The sequence below is a fragment of the Panulirus ornatus genome, chromosome 22 (assembly GCF_036320965.1).
Source record: "Panulirus ornatus isolate Po-2019 chromosome 22, ASM3632096v1, whole genome shotgun sequence".
Classification (NCBI taxonomy): Eukaryota; Metazoa; Arthropoda; class Malacostraca; order Decapoda; family Palinuridae; genus Panulirus; species Panulirus ornatus.
Window position 1 is genome coordinate 7199485 of NC_092245.1, and position 21455 is coordinate 7220939.

Here is a 21455-nt window from a genome sequence, read left to right on the forward strand (position 1 = left end):
TAATCTAGTAATAATGTATTTACATCCTAGCTGCGAGTCTGGACTTCTTGGATGAAGAGGACAATTCAGACTGCAGAGGGCATTGATGCTCCCCAAGAGAGGTGGAAAGCATTGAATGAAATTGATGCAGTGAGTATCTTTGAAAATATAATTACTTTGGTGAAGAACATTTCCAAATAATTGATTGAACAAACATGTAAAGTGGTGGTTACTACAATAAATTCCATGTTATTTTTGTGAAATCTTGTCATTGATAGTTTTCATTGGTTTCAGGGTATATGTGAAGAGATGACTTATGCTGAAATCAAAGAAAAATTCCCTGACGATTTTGCAGCTCGAGATCAAAATAAGTTTAGGTATGTATATTACATATGATTTAGGAAATGAACTTTTTGGGTAAGAAAGTTTTTACCCAGTGATAAGGATCACCTGTAATTTGAAGTTAAGTAACTGCACATCAGCTAGAAAGCAGATGTGAGTGAATGAGGCCATTCCTTCAACTTTTCTTTGAGCTACCTCGCTGATACCAGGAATGCGAACATGTATGATATTTTTCCCATATATTAGTAGTCATATGTATACTCATGTATATCTCTCTTTTTAAACCAGGTATTCCCAATCACCAGTCCATTTTCAGCACACAAATCCACAAGCTCTTCACCATTTCCATTTACAACACTGAACTCCCTATGTACACCAATTATACCCTCAACTGCCACATCACTCACCTTTGCAATCTAATCATCCATCACTATAACCTAGTCTCATGCATCAAAGCTGCTAAGTTACTCACTCACTCACTTGCCTCTCATGATCTTTCTTCTCATGACCAGGTGCATAGGCACCAATAATCACCCATCTCTCTCCATCCACTTTCAGTTTTACCCATTTCAATCTAGAGTTTACTTTCTTACACTCTACCACATACTCCCACAACTCCTACTTCATGAGGAGTGCTACTCCTTCATTTGCTCTTGTCCTCTCACTGACCCCTGATTTTACTCCTAAGACAGTATACTTATGCGATTAGGAGAGGTGGTGAGAGGGCTTTATTGGATTATGTGTTAATTGATAGTTGTGTAAAAGATAGACTTTTGGATGGTAATGTGCTCAGAGGGGCAGCTGGAGGGATATCTGATCGCTATCTTGTGGAGACTTTCGTGAGGAAGTACCGGGAGAGATTGAGTGCAGAATGGCGAAATGTGAGAGCAAATGATGAAATGATGTAAGGGGAGTGGAGGAGGAATGGGATGTATTTAGGGAAGCAGTGATGGCTTGCGCAAAAGATGCATGTGGCATGAGAAGCATGGGAGGAGGGCAGATTAGAAAGGATAGTGAATGGTGGGATGAACAAGTAAGATTGTTAGTGAAAGAGAAGAGAGAGGGATTTGGATGATTTTTGTAGGGAAGTAGTGCAAATGATTGGGAGATGTATAATAGAAAGTGGCAGGAGGTCAAGAGAAAGGTGCAAGAGGTGAAAAAGAGGGCAAATGAGGGTTAGGGTGAGAGTATCATTAAAACTTAAGTAGAATAAAAAGATGCTGTAGAAGGAGGTAAATAAAGTGCATAAGACAAGAGAACAAATGGGAACCTTAGTGAAGGGACAAATGGGGAGGTAATAACCAGTAGTGATGAAGTGAGAAGGAGATGCAGTGAATATTTTGAAGATTTGTTGAATGTGTTTGATGATAGAGTGTCAGGTATAGGTTGTTTTGGGCGAGGTGGTGTACAAAGTGAGAGGGGTCAGGGAGAATGGTTTGGTGAACAGAGAAGTGGTAGTGAAAGCTTTGTGGAAGATGAAAGCCAGCAAGGCAGCGGGTTTGAATGGTATTGCAGTGGAATTTATCGAAAAAGGGGATGACTGTGTTATTTATTGGTTGGTAAGAATTTTCAATGTATGGATGGATCGTGGTGAAGTGCCTGAGGATTGGCAGGATGCATGCATAGTGCCATTTTACAAAGGCGAAGGGATAAAGGTGACTGTTCAAATTACAGGGGCATAAGTTTGTTGAGTATTCCTGGGAAATTATATGGGAGGGTATTGATTGAGAGGGTAAAGGCATGTACAGAGCATCAGATTGGGGAAGAGCAGTGTGGTTTATTAGGTTGGGTAGATTTGAGAGATAAGTCATTTGGGGGGTAAGTTTGAATGGAGGAAGTGAAGTGTTTTAGATATCTAGGAGTAGATTTAGCAGCAGATGAAACCATGGAAGCGGAAGTGAGTCACAGAGTTGGGGAGGGGGCAAAGGTTCTGGGAGCATTAAAGAATGTGTGGAAGGTGAGAACGTTATCTCGGAGAGAAAAAATGGGTATGTTTAAAGGAGTAGTGGTTCCAACAATGTTACATGGTTGTGGGGCATAGGATATAGATGGGGTTGTGCGGAGGAGGGTGGATGTGTTGGAAATGAAATGTTTGAGGACAGTATGTGGTGTGAGGTGGTTTGATCGAGTAATCAATGGAAGGGTAAGAAAGATGTGATAATAAAAATAGTTTGGTTGAGAGAGCAGAAGAGGGTGTATTGAAGTGGTTTGGTCACTGGGAAAGAATGAGTGAGGAAAGATCGACAAAGAGGATATATGCGTTAGAGGTGGAGGGAACGAGGAGAAGTGGTAGACCATACTGGAGGTGGAAGGATGGAGTGAAAAAGATTTTGAGCAATTGGGGCCTGAACATACAGGAGGATGAAATGCTTACAAAGAATTGAGTGAATTGGAATGATGTGGTATACTGGGGTGGACGTGCTGTCAGTGGATGGAACCAGGGCATGTGAAGTGTCTGGCGTAAACCATGGAAAGTGTTGTGGGGCTTGGATGTGGAAAGGGAGCTGTGGTTTCAGTGCATAACGCATGACAGCCAGAGACTGAGTGTGAACGATTGTGGCCTTTGTTGTCATTTCCTAGTGCTACCTCATGCGCATGAGGGGGTGCTGTTTTTCATTTGTGGCGAGGTGGCAGTGTATATGGATGAAGGCAGCTAGTATGAATATGTACATTTGTATATATGTATATGTCTTTGTATGTATATGTATGTATACATTGAAATGTATAGTTATGTATATGTGGGTGTGTTTATATATGTATAGGGGAGAAAGAATACTTCCCACTCATTCCTCAAGTGTCGTAGACGGTGACTAAAGGGGACGGGAGCGGGGGGCTGGAAACCCTCCCCTCCATATACTTTAACTTTCTAAAAGGGGAAACAGAAGAAGGAGTCACGCAGCGAATGCTCATCCTCCTCGAAGGCTCAGATTGGGGTGTCTAAATGTGTGTGGATGTAATCAAGATTAGAAAAAAGGAGAGATAGGTAGTATGTTTGAGGAAAGGAAATTGGATGTTTTGGCTCTGAGTGAAAAAACGTCGAGGGTAAAGGGGAAGAGTGGTTTGGGAATGTCTTGGGAGGTAAGTCAGGGGTTAGTGGGAGGACAAGAGCAACGGAAGGAGTAGCACTACTCCTGAAACATGAGTGGTGGGAGTATGTGATAGAGTGTAAGAAAGTAAACTCTAGATTGATATGGGTAAAACTAAAAGTGGATGGGGAGAGATGGGTGATTATTGGTGCATATGCACCTGGTCATGAGAAGAAAGATCATGAGAGGCAAGTGTTTTGGGAGCAGCTGAGCGAGTGTGTTAGTAGTTTTGATGCACGAGACCGGGTTATAGTGATGCGTGATTTGAATGCAAAGGTGAGTAATATGGCAGTTGAGGGAATAATTGGTATACATGGAGTGTTCAGTGTTGTAAATGGAAATGGTGAAGAGCTTGTAGATTTATGGGCTGAAAAAGGACTGGTAATTGGGAATACCTGGTTTAAAAAGAGATATACATAAGTATACGTATGTAAGTAGGAGAGATGGCCAGAGAGCGTTATTGGATTACGTGTTAATTGATAGGCGCGTGAAAGAGAGACTTTTGGATGGTAATGTGCTGAGAGGTGGAACTGGAGGGATGTCTGATCATTATCTTGTGGAGGTGAAGGTGAAGATTTGTAGAGTTTTTCAGAAAAGAAGAGAGAATGTTGGGGTGAAGAGAGTGGTAAGCGTAAGTGAGCTTAGGAAGGAGACTTGTGTGAGGAAGTACCAGAAGAGACTGAGTACAGAATGGAAAAAGGTAAGAACAAAGGACATAAGGAGAGTGTTGGAGGAATGGGATGTATTTAGGGAAGCAGTGATGGCTTACGCAAAAGATGCTTGTGGCATGAGAAGCATGGGAGGTGGGCAGATTAGAAAGGGTAGTGAATGGTGGGATGAAGAAGTAAGATTATTAGTGAAAGAGAAGAGAGAGACATTTGGATGATTTTTGCAGGGAAAAATTGCAGATGAGTGGGAGATGTATAAAAGAAAGAGGCAGGAGGTCAAGAGAAAGGTGCAAGAGGTGAAAAAGAGGGCAAATGAGAGTTGGGGTGAGAGAGTATCATTAAATTTTAGGGAGAATAAAAAGATGTTTTGGAAGGAGGTAAATAAAGTGCATAAGACAAGGGAACAATTGGGAACTTCAGTGAAGGGGGCTAATGGGAGGTGTAACAAGTAGTGGTGATGTGAGAAGGAGATGGAGTGATTATTTTGAAGATTTGTTGAATGTGTTTCATGATAGAGTGGCAGATATAGGGTGTTTTGGTCAAAGTGGTGTGCAAGGTGAGAGGGTTGGGGAAAATGATTTGGTAAACAAAGAAGAGGTAGTAAAAGCTCTGCGGAAGATGAAAGTCGGCAAGGCAGCAGGTTTGGATGGTATTGCAGTGGAATTTAGTAAAAAGGGGGTGACTGTATTGTTGACTGGTTGGTAAGGTTATTTAATGTATGTATGACTCATGGTGAGGTGCCTGAGGATTGACGGAATGCTTGCATAGTGCCATTGTACAAAGACACAGGAGATAAAAGTGAGTGCTCAAATCACAGAGGTATAAGTTTATTAAGTATTCCTGGGAAATTATATGAGAGGGTATTGATTGAGAGGGTAAAGGCATGTACAGAGCATCAGATTGGGGAAGAGCAGTGTGGTTTCAGAAGTGGTAGAGGATGTGTGGGTCAAGTGTTTGCTTTGAAGAATGTATGTGAGAAATGCTTAGAAAAGCAAATGGATTTGTATGTTGCATTTATGGATCAGGAGAAGGCATATGATAGAGTTGATAGAGATGCTCTGTGGAAGGTATTAAGAATATATGGTGTGCGAGGCAAATTGTTAGAAGCAGTGAAAATTTTTTTTTGGATGTAAGGCATGTGTACGTGTAGGAAGAGAGGAAAGTGATTAGTTCTCAGTGAATGTAGGTAGGGGTGTGTGATGTCTCCATGGCTGTTTAATTTGTTTATGGATGGGGTTGTTAGGGAGGTGAATGCAGTAGTTTTGGAAAGAGGGGCAAGTATGCAGTATGTTGTGGATGAAAGAGCTTGGGAAGTGAGTCAGTTGTTGTTCGCTGATGATACAGCGCTGGTGGCTGATTCGTGTGAGAAACTGCAGAAGCTGGTGACTGAGTTTGGTAAAGTGTGTGAAAGAAGAAAGCTGAGAATAAATGTGAATAAGAGCAAGGTTTATTAGGTACAGTAGGGTTGAGGGACAAGTCAGTTGGAAGGTGAGTTTGAATGGAGACAGAGTGGAAGAAGTGAAGTGTTTTAGATATCTGGGAGTGGATTTGGCAGCGGATGGAACCATGGAAGCGGAAGTGAATCATAGGGTGGGGGAGGGCGCGAAAGTTCTGGGAGCGTTAAAGAATGTGTGGAAGTCGAGGACGTTATCTCGGAAAGCAAAAATGGGGATGTTTGAAGGAATAGTGGTTCCAGCAATGTTATATGGTTGCGAGGCATGGGCTATGGATAGAGTTGTGTGGAGGAGGGTGGATGTGCTGAAAATGAGATGTTTGAGGAGAGTATGTGGTGTGAGGTGGTTTGATCGAGTAAGTAATAACAGGGTATGTTCAGGCCCCGATCGCTCAAAATCTTTTTCACTCCATCCTTCCACCTCCAATTTGGTCTCCCACTTCTCCTCTTTCCCACCACTTCTGACACATATGTCCTCTTCGTCAATCTTTACTCACTCATTCTCTCCAAGTGACCAAACCATTTCAATACACCCTCTTCTGCTTTCTCAACCACACCCTTTTTATTGTCATACATCTCTCTTACCCTTTCATTACTTACTCGATCAAATGAACTCACACTACATACTGTCCTCAAACATCTCATTTCCAGCACATCCGCCCTCCGTCACACAATTCTATCCATAGCCCATGCCTCACAACCATATAACATTGTTGGAACCACTATTCCTTCAAACATGCCCATTTTTGCTTTCTGAGATAACGTTCTTACCTTCCAGTTCTTGTTCGCTGATGATACAGTGCTGGTGGCTGATTCGGGTGAGAAACTGCAGAAGCTGGTGACTGAGTCTGGTAAAGTGTGTGAAAGAAGAAAGCTGAGAGTAAATGTGAATAAGAGCAAGGTTATTAGGGACAGTAGGGTTGAGGGACAAGTCACTTGGGAGGTAAGTTTGAATGGAGAAAAATTGGAGGAAGTGAAGTGTGTTAGATATCTGGGAATGGATTTTGCAGTGGATGGAACCATGGAAGCAGAAGTGAGTCACAGGGTGGGGGAAGGGGCGAAGGTTCTGGGATCATTGAAGAATGTGTGGAAGGTGAGAATGTTATCTCAGAGAGCAAAAATGGGTATGTTTGAAGGAATGATGGCTCCAACAATGTTATATGGTTGTGAGGCATGGGCTATAGATAGAGTTGTGCAGAGGAGGGTGGATGTGCTGGAAATGAGATGTTTGAGGACAGTATGTGGTGTGAGTCCATTTGATCGAGTAAGTAATGAAAGGATAAGAGAGATGTGTGACAATAAAAAGGATGTGGTTGAGAGAGCAGATGAGGGTGTTGAAATGGTTTGGTCACACGGAGAGAATGAGTGAGGAAAGATTGACGAAGAGGATATATGTGTCAGAAGTGGAGGGAATGAGGAGAAGTGGGAGACCAAATTGGAAGTGGAAGGATGGAGTGAAAAAGATTTTGAGCGATCGGGGCCTGAACATACAAGAGGGTGAAAGGCTGCAAGAAATAGAGTGAATTGGAACGATGTAGTATACCAGGGTTGACATGCTGTCACTTGATTGAACCAGGGCATGTGAAGCATCGGAGTTAAACCATGGAAAGTTTTGTGGGGCCTAGATGTGGAAAAGGAGTTGTGGTTTCGGTGCATTACACATGACAGCTAAAGACTGAGTATGAACAAAATAGCCTTTATTTTCTTTTCCTAGCGCTACCTCATGTGCACGTGGAGGGAGGGGGTGCCAATTCATGTGTGGCGGAGTGGCAACGGGAATGGATAAAAGCAGCATGTATGAATATGTACATATGTATATATGTATATGTCTGTGTATGTATATGTTGAAAGTGGAAACAGGAGTCACGCAGGAGTGCTCATCCTCCTCGAAGGCTCAGATTGGGGTGTCTAAATGTGTGTGGATGTAAACAAGATGAGGAAAAGGAGAGATAGGTAGTATGTTTGAGGAAAGGAACCTGGATGTTTTGGCTCTAAGTGAAACGAATCTCAAGGGTAAAGGGGAAGAGTGGTTTGGGAATGTTTTGGGAGTAAAGTCAGAGGTTGGTGAGAGGACAAGAGCAAGGGAAGGAGTAGCACTACACCTGAAATAGGAGTGGTGGTAGTATGTGATAGAGTGTGAGAAAGTAAACTCTAGATAGATATGGGGTAAAACTGAAAGTAGATGGAGAGAGATGGGTGATTATTGGTGCATATGCACCTGGGCATAAGATCATGAGAGGCAATTGTTTCGGGAGCAGCTGAGTGAGTGTGTTAGTAGTTTTGATGCACAAGGCGGGTTATAGTGATGGGTGATTTGAATGCAAAGGTGAGTAATGTGGCAGTTTAGGGAATAATTGGTGTACATGGGGTGTTCAATGTTGTAAATTGAAATGGTGAAGAGCTTGTAGATTTATGTGCTGAAAAAGGACTGGTGATTGGGACTACCTGGTTTAAAAAGAGAGATATACATAAGTATACGTATCCATCCAGGCCCCACAGAACATGGTTTACCGCATGTGCTTCACATGCCCTGGTTCAATCCATTGACAGCATGATGACCCCGGTATACCGCATTGTTCCAGTTCACTGTATTCCTTGCACGCATTTCACCCTCCTGCATGTTCAGGCCCCAATCACTCAAAATCTTTTTTTTTTTTTTTTTTTTTTTTTTTTTTTGCCGCTGTCTCCCGCGTTTGTGAGGTAGCGCAAGGAAACAGACGAAAGAAATGGCCCAACCCACCCCCATACACATGCCTTGATTCAATCCACTGACAGCACGTCAACCCCGGTATACCACATCGCTCCAATTCACTCTATTCTTTGCCCTCCTTTCACCCTCCTGCATGTTCAGGCCCCGATCACACAAAATCTTTTTCACTCCATCTTTCCACCTCCAATTTGGTCTCCCTCTTCTCCTCGTTCCCTCCACCTCCGACACATATATCCTCTTGGTCAATCTTTCCTCACTCATTCTCTCCATGTGACCAAACCATTTCAAAACACCCTCTTCTGCTCTCTCAACCACGCTCTTTTTATTTCCACACATCTCTCTTACCCTTACGTTACTTACTCGATCAAACCACCTCACACCACACATTGTCCTCAAACATCTCATTTCCAGCACATCCATCCTCCTGCGCACAACTCTATCCATAGTCCACGCCTCGCAACCATACAACATTGTTGGAACCACTATTCCTTCAAACATACCCATTTTTGCTTTCCGAGATAATGTTCTCGACTTCCACACATTCTTCAAGGCTCCCAGAATTTTCGCCCCCTCCCCCACCCTATGATCCACTTCTGCTTCCATGGTTCCATCCGCTGCCAGATCCACTCCCAGATATCTAAAACACTTTACTTCCTCCAGTTTTTCTCCATTCAAACTTACCTCCCAATTGACTTGACCCTCAACCCTACTGTACCTAATAACCTTGCTCTTATTCACATTTACTCTTAACTTTCTTCTTTCACACACTTTACCAAACTCAGTCACCAGCTTCTGCAGTTTCTCACATGAATCAGCCACCAGCGCTGTATCATCAGCGAACAACAACTGACTCACTTCCCAAGCTCTCTCATCCCCAACAGACTTCATACTTGCCCCTCTTTCCAAAACTCTTGCATTTACCTCCCTAACAGTGGATTGAATCAGGGCATGTGAAGTGTCTGGGGTATAACCATGAAAAGTTGTGTAGGTATGTATATTTGCGTGTGTGGACGTATGTATATACATGTGTATGGGGGTGGGTTGGGCCATTTCTTTCGTCTGTTTCCTTGCGCTGCCTCGCAAACGCGGGAGACAGCGACAAAGCAAAAAAAAAATATATATATATATATATATATATATATACACATATGCGGTTGGTTTCAGAAGTGGTAGAGGATGTGTGGATCAGATGTTTGCTTTGAAGAATGTATGTGAGAAATACTTAGAAAAGCAAATGGATTTGTATGTAGCATTTATGGATCTGGAGAAGGCATATGATAGAGTTGATAAAGATGCTCTGTGGAAGGTATTAAGAATATATGGTGTGGGAGCCAAGTTGTTAGAAGCAGTGAAAAGTTTTTATCGAGGATGTATGGCATGTGTACGTGTAGGAAGAGAGGAAAGTGATTGGTTCTCAGTGAATGTAGGTTTGCGGCAGGGGTGTGTGATGTCTCCATGGTTGTTTAATTTGTTTATACTAATGTATATCTGTCTTTTTAAACCAGGTATCCCAACCACCAGTCCTTTTTCAGCACACAAATCAGAAGCTCTTCACCATTTCCATTTACTACACTGAACACCCCATGTACACCAATTATTCCCTCAACTGCCACATTACTCACCTTTGCATTCATCTCACCCATCACTATAACCTGGTCTCGTCCATCAAAACTACTAACCCACTCACTCAGCTGCTCCCAAAACACTTGCCTCTCATGATCTTTCTTCTCATAACCTGGTGCATGGGAACCAATAATCACCCCTCTCTCCATAAAAAAAATATGTTTATGTGATATTTAATGAAATTAGAAATATATTTTGATATATTTAAAGAAGTCAAATAACTGGAAATGTTTTTTTCTGAAATAGTTGACTCCCCAAGCATTTCTTATAACAAACGTTTTACTGTAGATTCTTTTTGATGAGTGCTCATGAATGGGTTGGATTGGATTGCTCATCCCTTTAAATCCTGCCTTTTTTTCTTATATTTTCTTGACAACTTGTTTATCATGATATGTTTGAGAAGCAAGAAACCTGTAACACTTGAGGAAGTTTATGCTCCTCTGCCAGCATCAAACCATAAGTACTTAATTTTACTTTTGTCCCCATCCTTGCTGTCAGATATTGTTTTTAAGAAATAATACTGCCAGATATGGAAATCCTGTGGCCTTGCCTTGGTAAGATAAAAGTAGAAAAAAAGGACCATTTATCATTTTCGTATTGTACTCCTGAACTAACACTCAGTGGGAATGCATTTCAAAATCAATGCTGTGGCTAAAGGTTTTAACTTTCTGTGGTGTAGTTTAGGGTTTAGTTGGAATAAGTTGACTGTGTTCATTGCTGTACATTACATCTTTGTGTGTGTGAATTGTACATATGTCTGCTTGAGACATGGTGATGAGTAGTGGTTTATGCAAGATGATCTTGTCATTAGGAGCAGATGGGTTTTAATTGAGATGTTACCTTATATTTCAAGAAGAGAACAGGGCTTTTTAATTTCCTTGCTCACTAGGCTCCCATGTAGAAATAAGCAGCTTCCTGAGTTCAAAACTTGATTTTTCCAGCATTTTATCATCTCATGAACATAGTCAAGTGATTCATAGCAGCAAAGTTTTCTCACATTTCTGATATTTCTCTTAGTTACTCTTACTGTAGTTCTTTTTTAAGGGAAATAGGTTATTTATTTCAGATGTTTACTCTTCTGTAAAAGTATAACATGAAATAATTTGTCAGTGAATGTGAGTGCAGAGTTTGTACTGAGTATCCACATTAATGCACTGTGGCAAATGACATCTGAGATGTAAATAGATAAGAAGAATATTAGATTTTCAGTTGAACAGTGATCAGTAGTAGTCTTAAATGTATGATTCTATTTGCTGTAAACTCTAAGTCTGTGTTGGACATTAATCTTATATAATGTATTTGGTTCTTGTACAATGCTCTCTTTAGGGAATGAACTTACAGTATCATGTATGTTTCCAGTTATCGTTACCCCAGGGGTGAAAGCTATGAAGACTTGGTAGCTCGCCTTGAACCAGTCATCATGGAACTAGAGCGCCAAGGGAATGTTTTGCTCATTGCACACCAAGCAGTCTTACGCTGTCTTCTAGCTTACTTTCTCGATGAACCCTCTGGTGAGTTTACAGTTTTCATGTTTTATATGATCATTAGATTTAAGAAGAGAAACAGTGTCATGCATATCCAATGTACAAAGTCTTCTGTAGCAGTTGGCCCACACCCTACCCCTGGAATGAGGCAGACAGAAATTAATGATGAAAGGAGCTACTAAGATACTTGATGAGGCAAATTTTGGTGTTTTTAGAGGGACCTCTTTGATTACAGAGCCTGTAGGGAATTTAGTATATCAGAATGAAAGATAAAACAAGATGAGAAATCAGAGAATGGATAGGTATTTCCAGTATCAAGAAAAGTCCTAGCAAGTATTTGTAGAAGTTGGAAATTGAGTTATATTGTTAAAGATTATAATTACTGAACTAGTGTGATCAAGAAAAATGAAAACAGACAGAGGAATATGGGCTATCGTAGGGATAAAAGCAAGGTGTGAAGGAACTTGGGATTATTATGAGAGGGTTAATAGCAGATCATACATATGATTTACCCATTGCACAGAGATGAGAGACTGTGAAAGGAGTTAGAGGGCAGGGAATAGGTAATAGTTTTAGGGCTAACAAAGAAGGACCTTAAGTAGATACTTAAACATTAAAACAGAGAATACTGAATCAGATTGACTGAGTGAATTACTACATCAGGCTGTAGAGAAGGCAGTGTACTTTATTAGAGAAAGAGCAATAATGAAAATCTATAAACCCCAGGTGACTTTGTGGTACAGTACGTCAGTCAAGATATAAGCAAAATGATAAGGTCCTCAGATTGTTTATTTTCCATTATGAAATGATTAAATGGATCATATATGTGTAAAAGGTAAAGGGGAAGGAGTGTAGTGGAAGATACAGTTGAAGGATGAGTTTTCTGACTCACATTCACTTGATGACTCATCATTATTTAAGGACGCTATTGGTATATGTTTACAAATTTGTGGTTACTATTTTCACATAATTACTTAAGGTCATATTTTCACATATTTACATATACATATATGCAGAAGAGGTTGTGTTGAAGTGGTTTGGGCATGTGGAGTGGTTGAGTGAGGAAAGGTTGACAAAGAGGATATTTGTGTCAGAGGTAGAGGGAACATGGAGAAGTGGGAGACCAAATTGGAGGTGGAAGGATGGAGTGAGAAAGACTTTGAGTGATCAGGGCCAGAACATATAGGAGGGTGAGAGGTTTGCAAGAAATAGAGTGAATTGGAATGATGTGGTATACTAGAGTCATGCTGTCAGTGGACTTAATCAGGGCATGTGAAATGTCTAGGGTAAACCAGAGAAAGGTGTGTGGGGCCTGGATGTGGATAGGGAGTTGTGCATTTGATGCATTACACATGACAGCTAGAGACCGATTGTGAATGAATGTGGCCTTTTTTTGTTTTCCTGGCGCTACCTCACTGAAGCGGGGGGCAGTGATGCTGTGCTCTTGTTGGGTGGGGTGGTTTCGGGAATGGATTGAAGGCATGCAGGTATGAATATCTACATGTGTATATATGCACGTCTGTTTATGTATATATATGGATCTATGTTTAAGAGTGAAATTTGCAGATTACAGGTAGGACAGGAACCAAGTAAATGGTTGAATTATGGTTAGGAGTAAGCACACAGTTGACCTGCACTAAAGACAGTGCAGAGTGAGGTTGATAGATGTAGGTCATTGATGACTTCAGGTAGGGAGAAGACCATGATACAGGTAGAGAAAAATGGGCAGTAAATGTTGTATATGCTCAAGGCATAGGAGGATAACAATTAAGAATTTCTTTCCATATGGAGTTGTGTAGCTTGAAGGAGCTTAATCAGGCTAAGGAACTTGATGACAGGAAGACATTGAATGGTGTGATCATCAGAGGTGATATTCCAAGGGAAGAGCGAAAGGGAAATTAAAAGTACAACCAGTTGTAAAAATAGGGGCTAGAGAGCAAAGTAGTCCTGCCACTGGATCAGAATTTGAGGAATTTCAAGTACTTTTGTCTCAATAATAGTGATTATGAATGCTGTAAGACTAGTAGTAAATGGAACAAGAGCTAGAATTCAGGAACCAAATAAGGGAAAACAAACCATGGGTTGTTGGAGTCATAGAGATGAAATTTATTTTAGAGATGAGATCTGACTTAATCTTTCTGAAGGGATTCATAATGGCAAGGAAGGAAAGAGAAGACAAAGAAGTGGACCAGGCCTTTGTAATAAGGAAAAACATTTATTTATGCAGAGATTGATGAGCCATTTGAAGAGTATATTACTGCAAAATTGGTGAAAAGACTTGCATAGTGGTCTTGATAATTTTCAATCCTCTGAAGAATAGTTGTGGACTAGACGTGATATTCTTTGATAACAACGAAGGCACAATTATGATGGTACAGGACGCAGTGAGACATGCACTTCTCAGAAAGTTAAGATATTACTAATGGGGATTTCAGTTTTTTAAACTGACAGGAGGAATTTGAATTCTCATGGAGATTAAGATTATGAAGACAAGTTTTAGAGTGTATAAAGGAAGGTTTACTTTTAAGTTCATATTAATGAGCACACTAAAACCAGAGTAGCCAACACACCATCATTATTAGATCTTATATTCACACTAAGTGACATGGAAAATGAAAATATCGTGCAATACTTGAGTCTCAGTGTTTACTTAGTAAGACAATGAAAAGGATACCAGAGAGGAAGCATGACTCAAAAGAAGATCCAGGTTAGGATTTACATAAAGCTATTTCTTTGAGAACCTAAATTGAGAAATTTGATTCTATAGCCAAAATATAAATTATTTTTATGGATGGTTCTGTTAAATGTGTAACAGAGGAGTTTGAACACTGATACAATTTGCTACAAATAGAGAGAGGGGGTTAGAAGAGAAAGAGATATGGTTTGATATTAGATGTCAAAAAACAAAAAGTGTAGGAATGCAATGTGTTGGAGATATAGGCTGTACAGCATCCAGCTAGCTCCTAATAGACATAGAAAAGAGATAGATAGACACAATTATTATCCCTGGGGATAGGGGAGAAAGAATACTTCCCACGCATTCCTCGTGTTGTAGAAGGCGACTAAAGGGGATGGGAGGGGGAGCTAGAAACCCTCCCCTCCTTGTATTTTAACTTTCTAAAAGAGGAAACAGAAGAAGGAGTCACGTGGGGAGTGCTCATCCTCCTCGAAGGCTCAGATTGGGGTGTCTAAATGTGTGTGGATGTAACCAACATGAGAGAAAAAAGGAGAGATAGGTAGTATGTTTGAGGAAAGGAACCTGGATGTTTTGGCTCTAAGTGAAACGAAGCTCAAGGGTAGAAGGGAAGAGTGGTTTGGGAATGTCTTGGGAGTAAAGTCAGGGGTTAGTGAGAGGACAGGAGCAAGGGAAGGAGTAGCACTACTCCTAAAGCAGGAGTGGTGGGAGTATGTGATAGAGTGTAAGAAAGTAAACTCTAGATTGATATGGGTAAAACTGAAAGTGGATGGAGAGAGATGGGTGATTATTGGTGCATATGCACCTGGTCATGAGAAGAAAGATCATGGGAGGCAAGTGTTTTGGGAGCAGCTGAATGAGTGCGGTAGTGGTTTTGATGCACGAGAGCGGGTTATAGTGATGGGTGATTTGAATGCAAAGGTGAGTAATATGGCAGTTGAGGGAATAATTGGTATACATGGGGTGTTCAGTGTTGTAAATGGAAATGGTGAAGAGCTTGTAGATTTATGTGCTGAAAAAGGACTGATGATTGGGAATACCTGCTTTAAAAAGCGGGGGGCTGGAAATCCTCCCCTCTCGTTTTTTTTTTCTTTTTTTTAATTTTCCAAAAGAAGGAACAGAGAAGAGGGCCAGGTGAGGATATTTCCTCAAAGGCCCAGTCCTCTGTTCTTAACACTACCTCGCTGTCGCGGGAAATGGCGGATAGTATGAAAAAAAAAAAAAATACATAAGTATACATATGTAAGTAGGAGAGATGGCCGGAGAGTGTTATAGGATTATGTGTTAATTGATAGGCGCACGAAAGAGAAACTTTTGGATGTTAATGTGCTGAGAGGTGCAACTGGAGGGATGTCTGATCATTATCTTGTGGAGGCGAAGGTGAAGATTGATAGAGGTTTTCAGAAAAGAAGAGAGAATGTAGGGGTGAAGAGAGTGGTGAGAGTAAGTGAGCTTGGGAAGGAGACTTGTGTGAGGAAGTACCAGGAGAGACTGAGTATAGAATGGAAATAGGTGAGAACAAAGGAGGTAAGGGGAGTGGGGGAGGAATGGGATGTATTTAGGGAAGCAGTGATGGCTTGCGCAAAAGATGCTCATTGCATGAGAAGCGTGGGAGGTGGGCAGATTAGAAAGGGTAGTGAATGGTGGGATGAAGAAGTAAGATTATTAGTGAAAGAGAAGAGAGAGACATTTGGACGATTTTGCTGGGAAATAATGCAAATGAGTGGGAGATGTATAAAAGAAAGAGGCAGGAGGTCAAGAGAAAGGTGCAAGAGGTGAAAAAGAGGGCAAATGAGAGTTGGGGTGAGAGAGTATCATTAGATTTTAGGGAGAATAAAAAGATGTTTTGGAAGGAGGTAAATAAAGTGCGTAAGACAAGGGAACAAATGGGAACTTCAGTGAAGGGGGCTAATGGGGAGGTGATAACAAGTAGTGGTGATGTGAGAAGGAGATGGAGTGAGTATTTTGAAAGTTTGTTGAATGTGTTTGATAATAGAGTGGCAGATATAGGGTGTTTTGGTCCAGGTGGTGTGCAAAGTGAGAGGGTTAGGGAGGATGAGTTGGTAAACAGAGAAGTGGTAGTAAAACCTTTGCGAAAGATGAAAGCCGGCATGGCAGTGGGTTTGGATGGCATTGCAGTGGAATTTATTAAAAAAGGGGATGACTGTATTGTTGACTGGTTGGTAAGGTTATTTAATGTATGTATGACTCATGGTGAGGTGCCTGAGGATTGGTGGAATGCATGCATAGTGCCATTGTACAAAGGCAAAGGGGATAAGAGTGAGTGCTCAAATTACAGAGGTATAAGTTTGTTGAGTATTCCTGGGAAAATACATGGGATGGTATTGATTGAGAGGGTGAAGGCATGTACAGAGCATCAGATTGGGGAAGAGCAGTGTGGTTTGAGAAGTGGTAGAGGATGTGTGGATCAGGTGTTTGCTTTGAAGAATGTATGTAGGAAATACTTAGAAATGCAAATGGATTTGTATGTAGCATTTATGGATCTGGAGAAGGCATATGGTAGAGTTGATAGAGATGCTCTGTGGAAGGTATTAAGAATATATGGTGTGGGAGGCAAGTTGTTAGAAGCAGTGAAAAGTTTTTATCAAGGATGTAAGGCATGTGTACGTGTAGGAAGAGAGGAAAGTGATTGGTTCTCAGTTAATGTAGGTTTGTGGCAGGGGTGTGTGATGTCTCCATGGTTGTTTAAATTGTTTATGGATGGGGTTGTTAGGGAGGTGAATGCCAGGGTTTTGGAAAGAGGGGCAAGTATGCAGTCTGTTGTGGATGAGAGAGCTTGGGAAGTGTCAGTTGTTGTTCGCTGATGATACAGCGCTGGTGGCTAATTCATGGGTGAAACTGCAGAAGCTGGTGACTGAGTTTAGTAAAGTGTGTGAAAGAAGAAAGTTGAGAGTAAATGTGAATAAGAGCAAGGTTATTAGGTACAGTAGGATTGAGGGTCAAGTCAATTGGGAGGTAAGTTTGAATGGAGAAAAACTGGAGGAAGTGAAGTGTTTAGATATCTGGGAGTGGATTTGGCAGCGGATGGAAGCAGCAATGAATCATACGGTGGGGGAGGGGGCGAAATTTCTGGGAGCGTTGAAGAATGTGTGGAAGTCGAGAACATTGGAAAGCAAAAATGGGTATGTATGAAGGAATAGTGGTTCCAACAATGTTGTATGGTTGCGAGGTGTGGGCTATGGATAGAGTTGTGCGGAGGAGGGTGGATGTGCTGGAAATGAGATGTTTGAGGACAGTATGTGGTGTGAAGTGTTTTGATCGAGTAAGTAATGTAAGGGTAAGGGAGATGTGTGATAATAAAGAGAATGTGGTTGAGAGAGCAGAAGAGGGTGTTTTGAAATGGTTTGGTCACATGGAGAGAATGAGTGAGGAAAGATTGACCAAGGGGATATATGTGTCAGAGGTGGAGGGAACGAGAAGTGGGAGACCAAATTGGAGGTGGAAAGATGGAGTGAAAAAGATTTTAAGTGATTGGGGCCTGAACATGCAGGAGGGTGAAAGGCGTGCAAGGAATAGAGTGAATTGGAACGATGTGGTATACTAAGAGGATATATGTGTCAGAGGTGGAGAGAATGAGGAGAAGTGGAGACCAAATTGGAGGTGGAAAGATGGAGCGAAAAAGATTTTGAGTGATCAGGGCCTGAACTTGCAGGAGGGTGAAAGGCGTGCAAGGAATAGAGTGAATTGGAACGATGTGGTATACCAGGGGTTGACGTGCTGTCAATGGATTGAACCAGGGCATGTGAAACATCTGTGGTAAACCATGGAAAGTTCTGTTGGGCCTGGATGTGGGAAGGGAGCTGTGGTTTTGGTGCATTATTACATGACAGCTAGAGACTGAGTGTGAACGAATGTGGCCTTTGTTGTCTTCCTATCGCTACCTTGTGCACATGAGGGGGGAGGGGGTTGTCATTTCATGTGTGGCAGGGTGGCGTATGGGAATGAATAAAGGCAGACAGCATGAATTATGTACATGTGTATATATGTATATGTCTGTGTGTGTATATATATGTATATGTTGAGATGTATAGGTATGTATATTTGCGTGTGTATGTGGGTGGGTTGGGCCATTCTTTCGTCTGTTTCCTTGCGCTACCTCACTAACGCGGGAGACAGCGACAAAGCAAAATAAATAATAAATGATAAGATACAATTAGATTAGGAAGGAAGAATTCCTATGGTTAGCACTTATAAAAAGATTTTACACATGGCACTCTCTGCATATGCCAACAGCTTATACAGCTAAGTATTTACAAGACTCAAAGTTGTTTGATATCTTTGATGGTGTGAGATGATATTTTTCCACCATGGTATGGCTATAGGCATGATAAAGAAAGAGAAGCAGAGAAACCTTGAAAAATATATTGTGAACAGGGCAGAAGATAATCCAAAACTTTTCTGAAAACACACAAGGGGTAAATTAAAGGTTAAAGAGTGGCTCATTTGACTGTTGGACAGAAAGGGAAGAGCCATGGAAGAAGATGAGGGAATATACAAGTAACTGAATGATAAATTTAAGATGGTATTCAAAGTGGAGAATGCTATTTCTCCAACACCATTGAGCTTCGATAGGAAAAAGGGCTAGAAAAATACTTAGATTGTTACAAAACACATAAGCAGATTACTAAGTGGTGTTGACCTATATAAGTGGATCTGATGATTTACCATCATATATACTGTAGGAGTGTGCAAAAGCTTTCGATAGGCTGCATGAATTATTGTTCAGAAAATTGGATGAAAAAGTTGTGCCAGTCTTTGATAAAGGATATCAGAAAATTGTGTTAAAGTAGACTTGTATCTGATGAGAGCTGTCTGTAAAACACTGGAAAAATAGTGAGAAACTAGATGGCAGATTACTTGCAAGTGAGAGACTACCTAAGCAGGAGACAACACATGTACAGGGAAGGGAGGTCTTGTAAGAAAGCTTTTAGATTTCTCTGAGACAGTGAGCTCATTTTAGATAAAAGAGGTGGGTAGGTGTATTGTGTTTCCTTGGTGCCACACAAAAGGTTGGTAGGTGGTAATAAAGCCAGGTTTTCTAGGAGAGATAAAGGAGAAACACCTTTGATGGATAGAAAACAACGTTAATGAAAGTAATCAAAGGATTCATGTCAGAGGGGCTCCTCTTAAAATGGGTTGGGGTTACCAGTGGTATGCTGCAGAGCTCAGTTTTGGGACCAGTGATCTTGATGATCTGTATATAGAATTTGCCAGAGCTGGACTTGTACTTGAATATGTTTGCAAATGATATTAAAATCAAAAGGGAAGTAACCAGTGACAAAGATTGCATTAACTTACGGAAGGAGGTAGACAAGTTCCAGAATTGGTTTTACCCAAGTGGATGCAATTTCGTTAACGACAGAACATAGTCAAGAAAGGTCCCAGTAAGAATATGATATAGCTTGAAATAAGCTGTAAGAATCTGTACTATGAGAGTGACTAGGAGATTGACATTGTTCCTATCTCATTGCCCTAACACCACTTCAGGAGAATAGTAGAGAATATTTCTACAGTACTAGCAAATAGTAACATTGCTTAAAAGTACATGGATAAAATGTTCAGGAACCCATACGAATTTCATGTCTTTTTTTCTTGTTTTCATACATGTTCATTATTTCCCAAATTGATGAGTTAGCACCAGGAGCAGACAAAGAAATATCATTTGCTCACATCCACTCTCTAGCTGTCATGTTTAATGCACCAGAACCAGAGCCCCCTATCCACAGTCAGATCCCACAGACCTTTCTGTAACTTCCCCTGACCACTTTACAAGAACTGGTTTGCACTATTGAAAGTATGTTGTCCCCTAACAATTGACGTTGGACCAAAATTAGATTATGCTTCTCATGTTTGGTCACTGCAGTCAAAGGACAAAGAAACAATAAAGAAGGCCCAGAAGAGGACAGCCAAGATTTTATTTGGTATAGGAGAGCTGAGTTACTGATAGCTTTTAAAGGCCATAAATTTTCCCTTCAGCAGACAAGAGGATGAAGAGTATGGATAAATTTGATTACAGACTTCAAGATACAAAATTAGTTAACATTCAAGATGGAAAGATAGAGCAAACAGTGGCAGTAAAAATAGATAAGGAAGAAATTTGTTAGGAAGGATGCAATGAATTACTGTCATAATACCATGAGTAGTTGATGAGTGAAAAAAGATTAAGTGATGAAATTGCAAATGCAAACAGTCTCCAGATTTGTGAAAAGTTATATGATAGAAAAGGTTAAAAGGTGAGCCCTCTCAAGTTTACAACTCCCTACTCTTACTGTACAGTTTGATACACAGTGATTATTGCACCTCTCACTACACCTAGATATCAGCATATTTCACACAACTACAACTCCTCAAAAATCCTATGTATTAGATTTAGGTCTGCATCATACTCTTCTCTTGAAAACATATGTTCATTTCCATTCTCTCTGGCTCATACCTCAGTATTTCAGTATTACACTTATGTGACACCGCAGTCATGAAGAATTCTCTCAGTAGCTTCTCTTTTCTGTCAGTCTTTCTCTTAACTCCATATGCATGTCTTGAGACATTCATCTTCATCACTTTTAAGCTGTTTTTCTGTTATATACTCACATTTAATGCACATGCAGGTAAGTCACTATCATTTCACCAGGATCTTGTGGCATTTTGTCAAGCTTGTATTTCTTCATCCAAGAGCAGTGGAATTTATTTATGATTCATTCTCTCCTTCATATTTAGATATCTTTCTTTCTCAGACAGGTGACTGTGAAACAGCAAGGGACCTAGAGCTTAGCTAATGCATATGTAGAAAACTGCCAGTTAACTCTGCAGGTTAACTTTCCTTTTTTTTGTATAAGTCATGGCTTATTTTTTATGGTCTCCAGTTCCATACCCAGGTGGAAATTGATGGATGTTCCATGTGTAGTCCCATGTGTAGAAAGGTAGCAATCAAATCAGGAATATGTTCTATATTTTGACTGTTGTCTTCTTTAGGAGGACAATTGTCGAACCATTGAGAATTAACTCCTGATTAGCAGCTTGTGTCTTATTTGCTACCTAACTCCCCATATGGCAGAATGAGCACTATGGTAGAAAATTCTTTTTCATAAGCTTTTTCAGACGTAAATGAATCATCAGAATGTTTTCCTTAACTTTTACTTCATTTGACTTTAATTACAGTATGTCCTTCAGATAGAATTAATCATTATCTGACACATAAGTTCCATGTACTTTGTATGGAAAAAGTATTCTTGATAAAAAAAAGAATGCTGCACTTATTACATGAAAAGTTTGCATAGTAACACAAAATCATGAAAAATAATGTCCATGTTATTTAATGAAGCTTTCTCCCGAGCCTGCTGCCGCATTTTAAATATATGATTTCTATACCCTCTTCCAGCTATACTGTATTATCCAAC

At 40.6% G+C, this 21455-nt stretch overlaps 1 protein-coding gene across 8 annotated transcripts in view; it reads left to right on the plus strand.

Annotated features, from left to right (window-relative positions):
• Positions 1–21455, plus strand: part of LOC139756517 (6-phosphofructo-2-kinase/fructose-2,6-bisphosphatase-like) — a 444091-nt gene that overhangs the window by 347650 nt on the left and 74986 nt on the right. For all 8 annotated transcript variants that reach the window (XM_071675982.1, XM_071675987.1, XM_071675988.1 and 5 more), the window contains 3 exons: positions 31–129; positions 274–356; positions 11221–11372. In XM_071675982.1, the coding sequence (XP_071532083.1) occupies positions 31–129; positions 274–356; positions 11221–11372 (334 nt within the window). The remainder of the gene's footprint in view (positions 1–30; positions 130–273; positions 357–11220; positions 11373–21455) is intronic.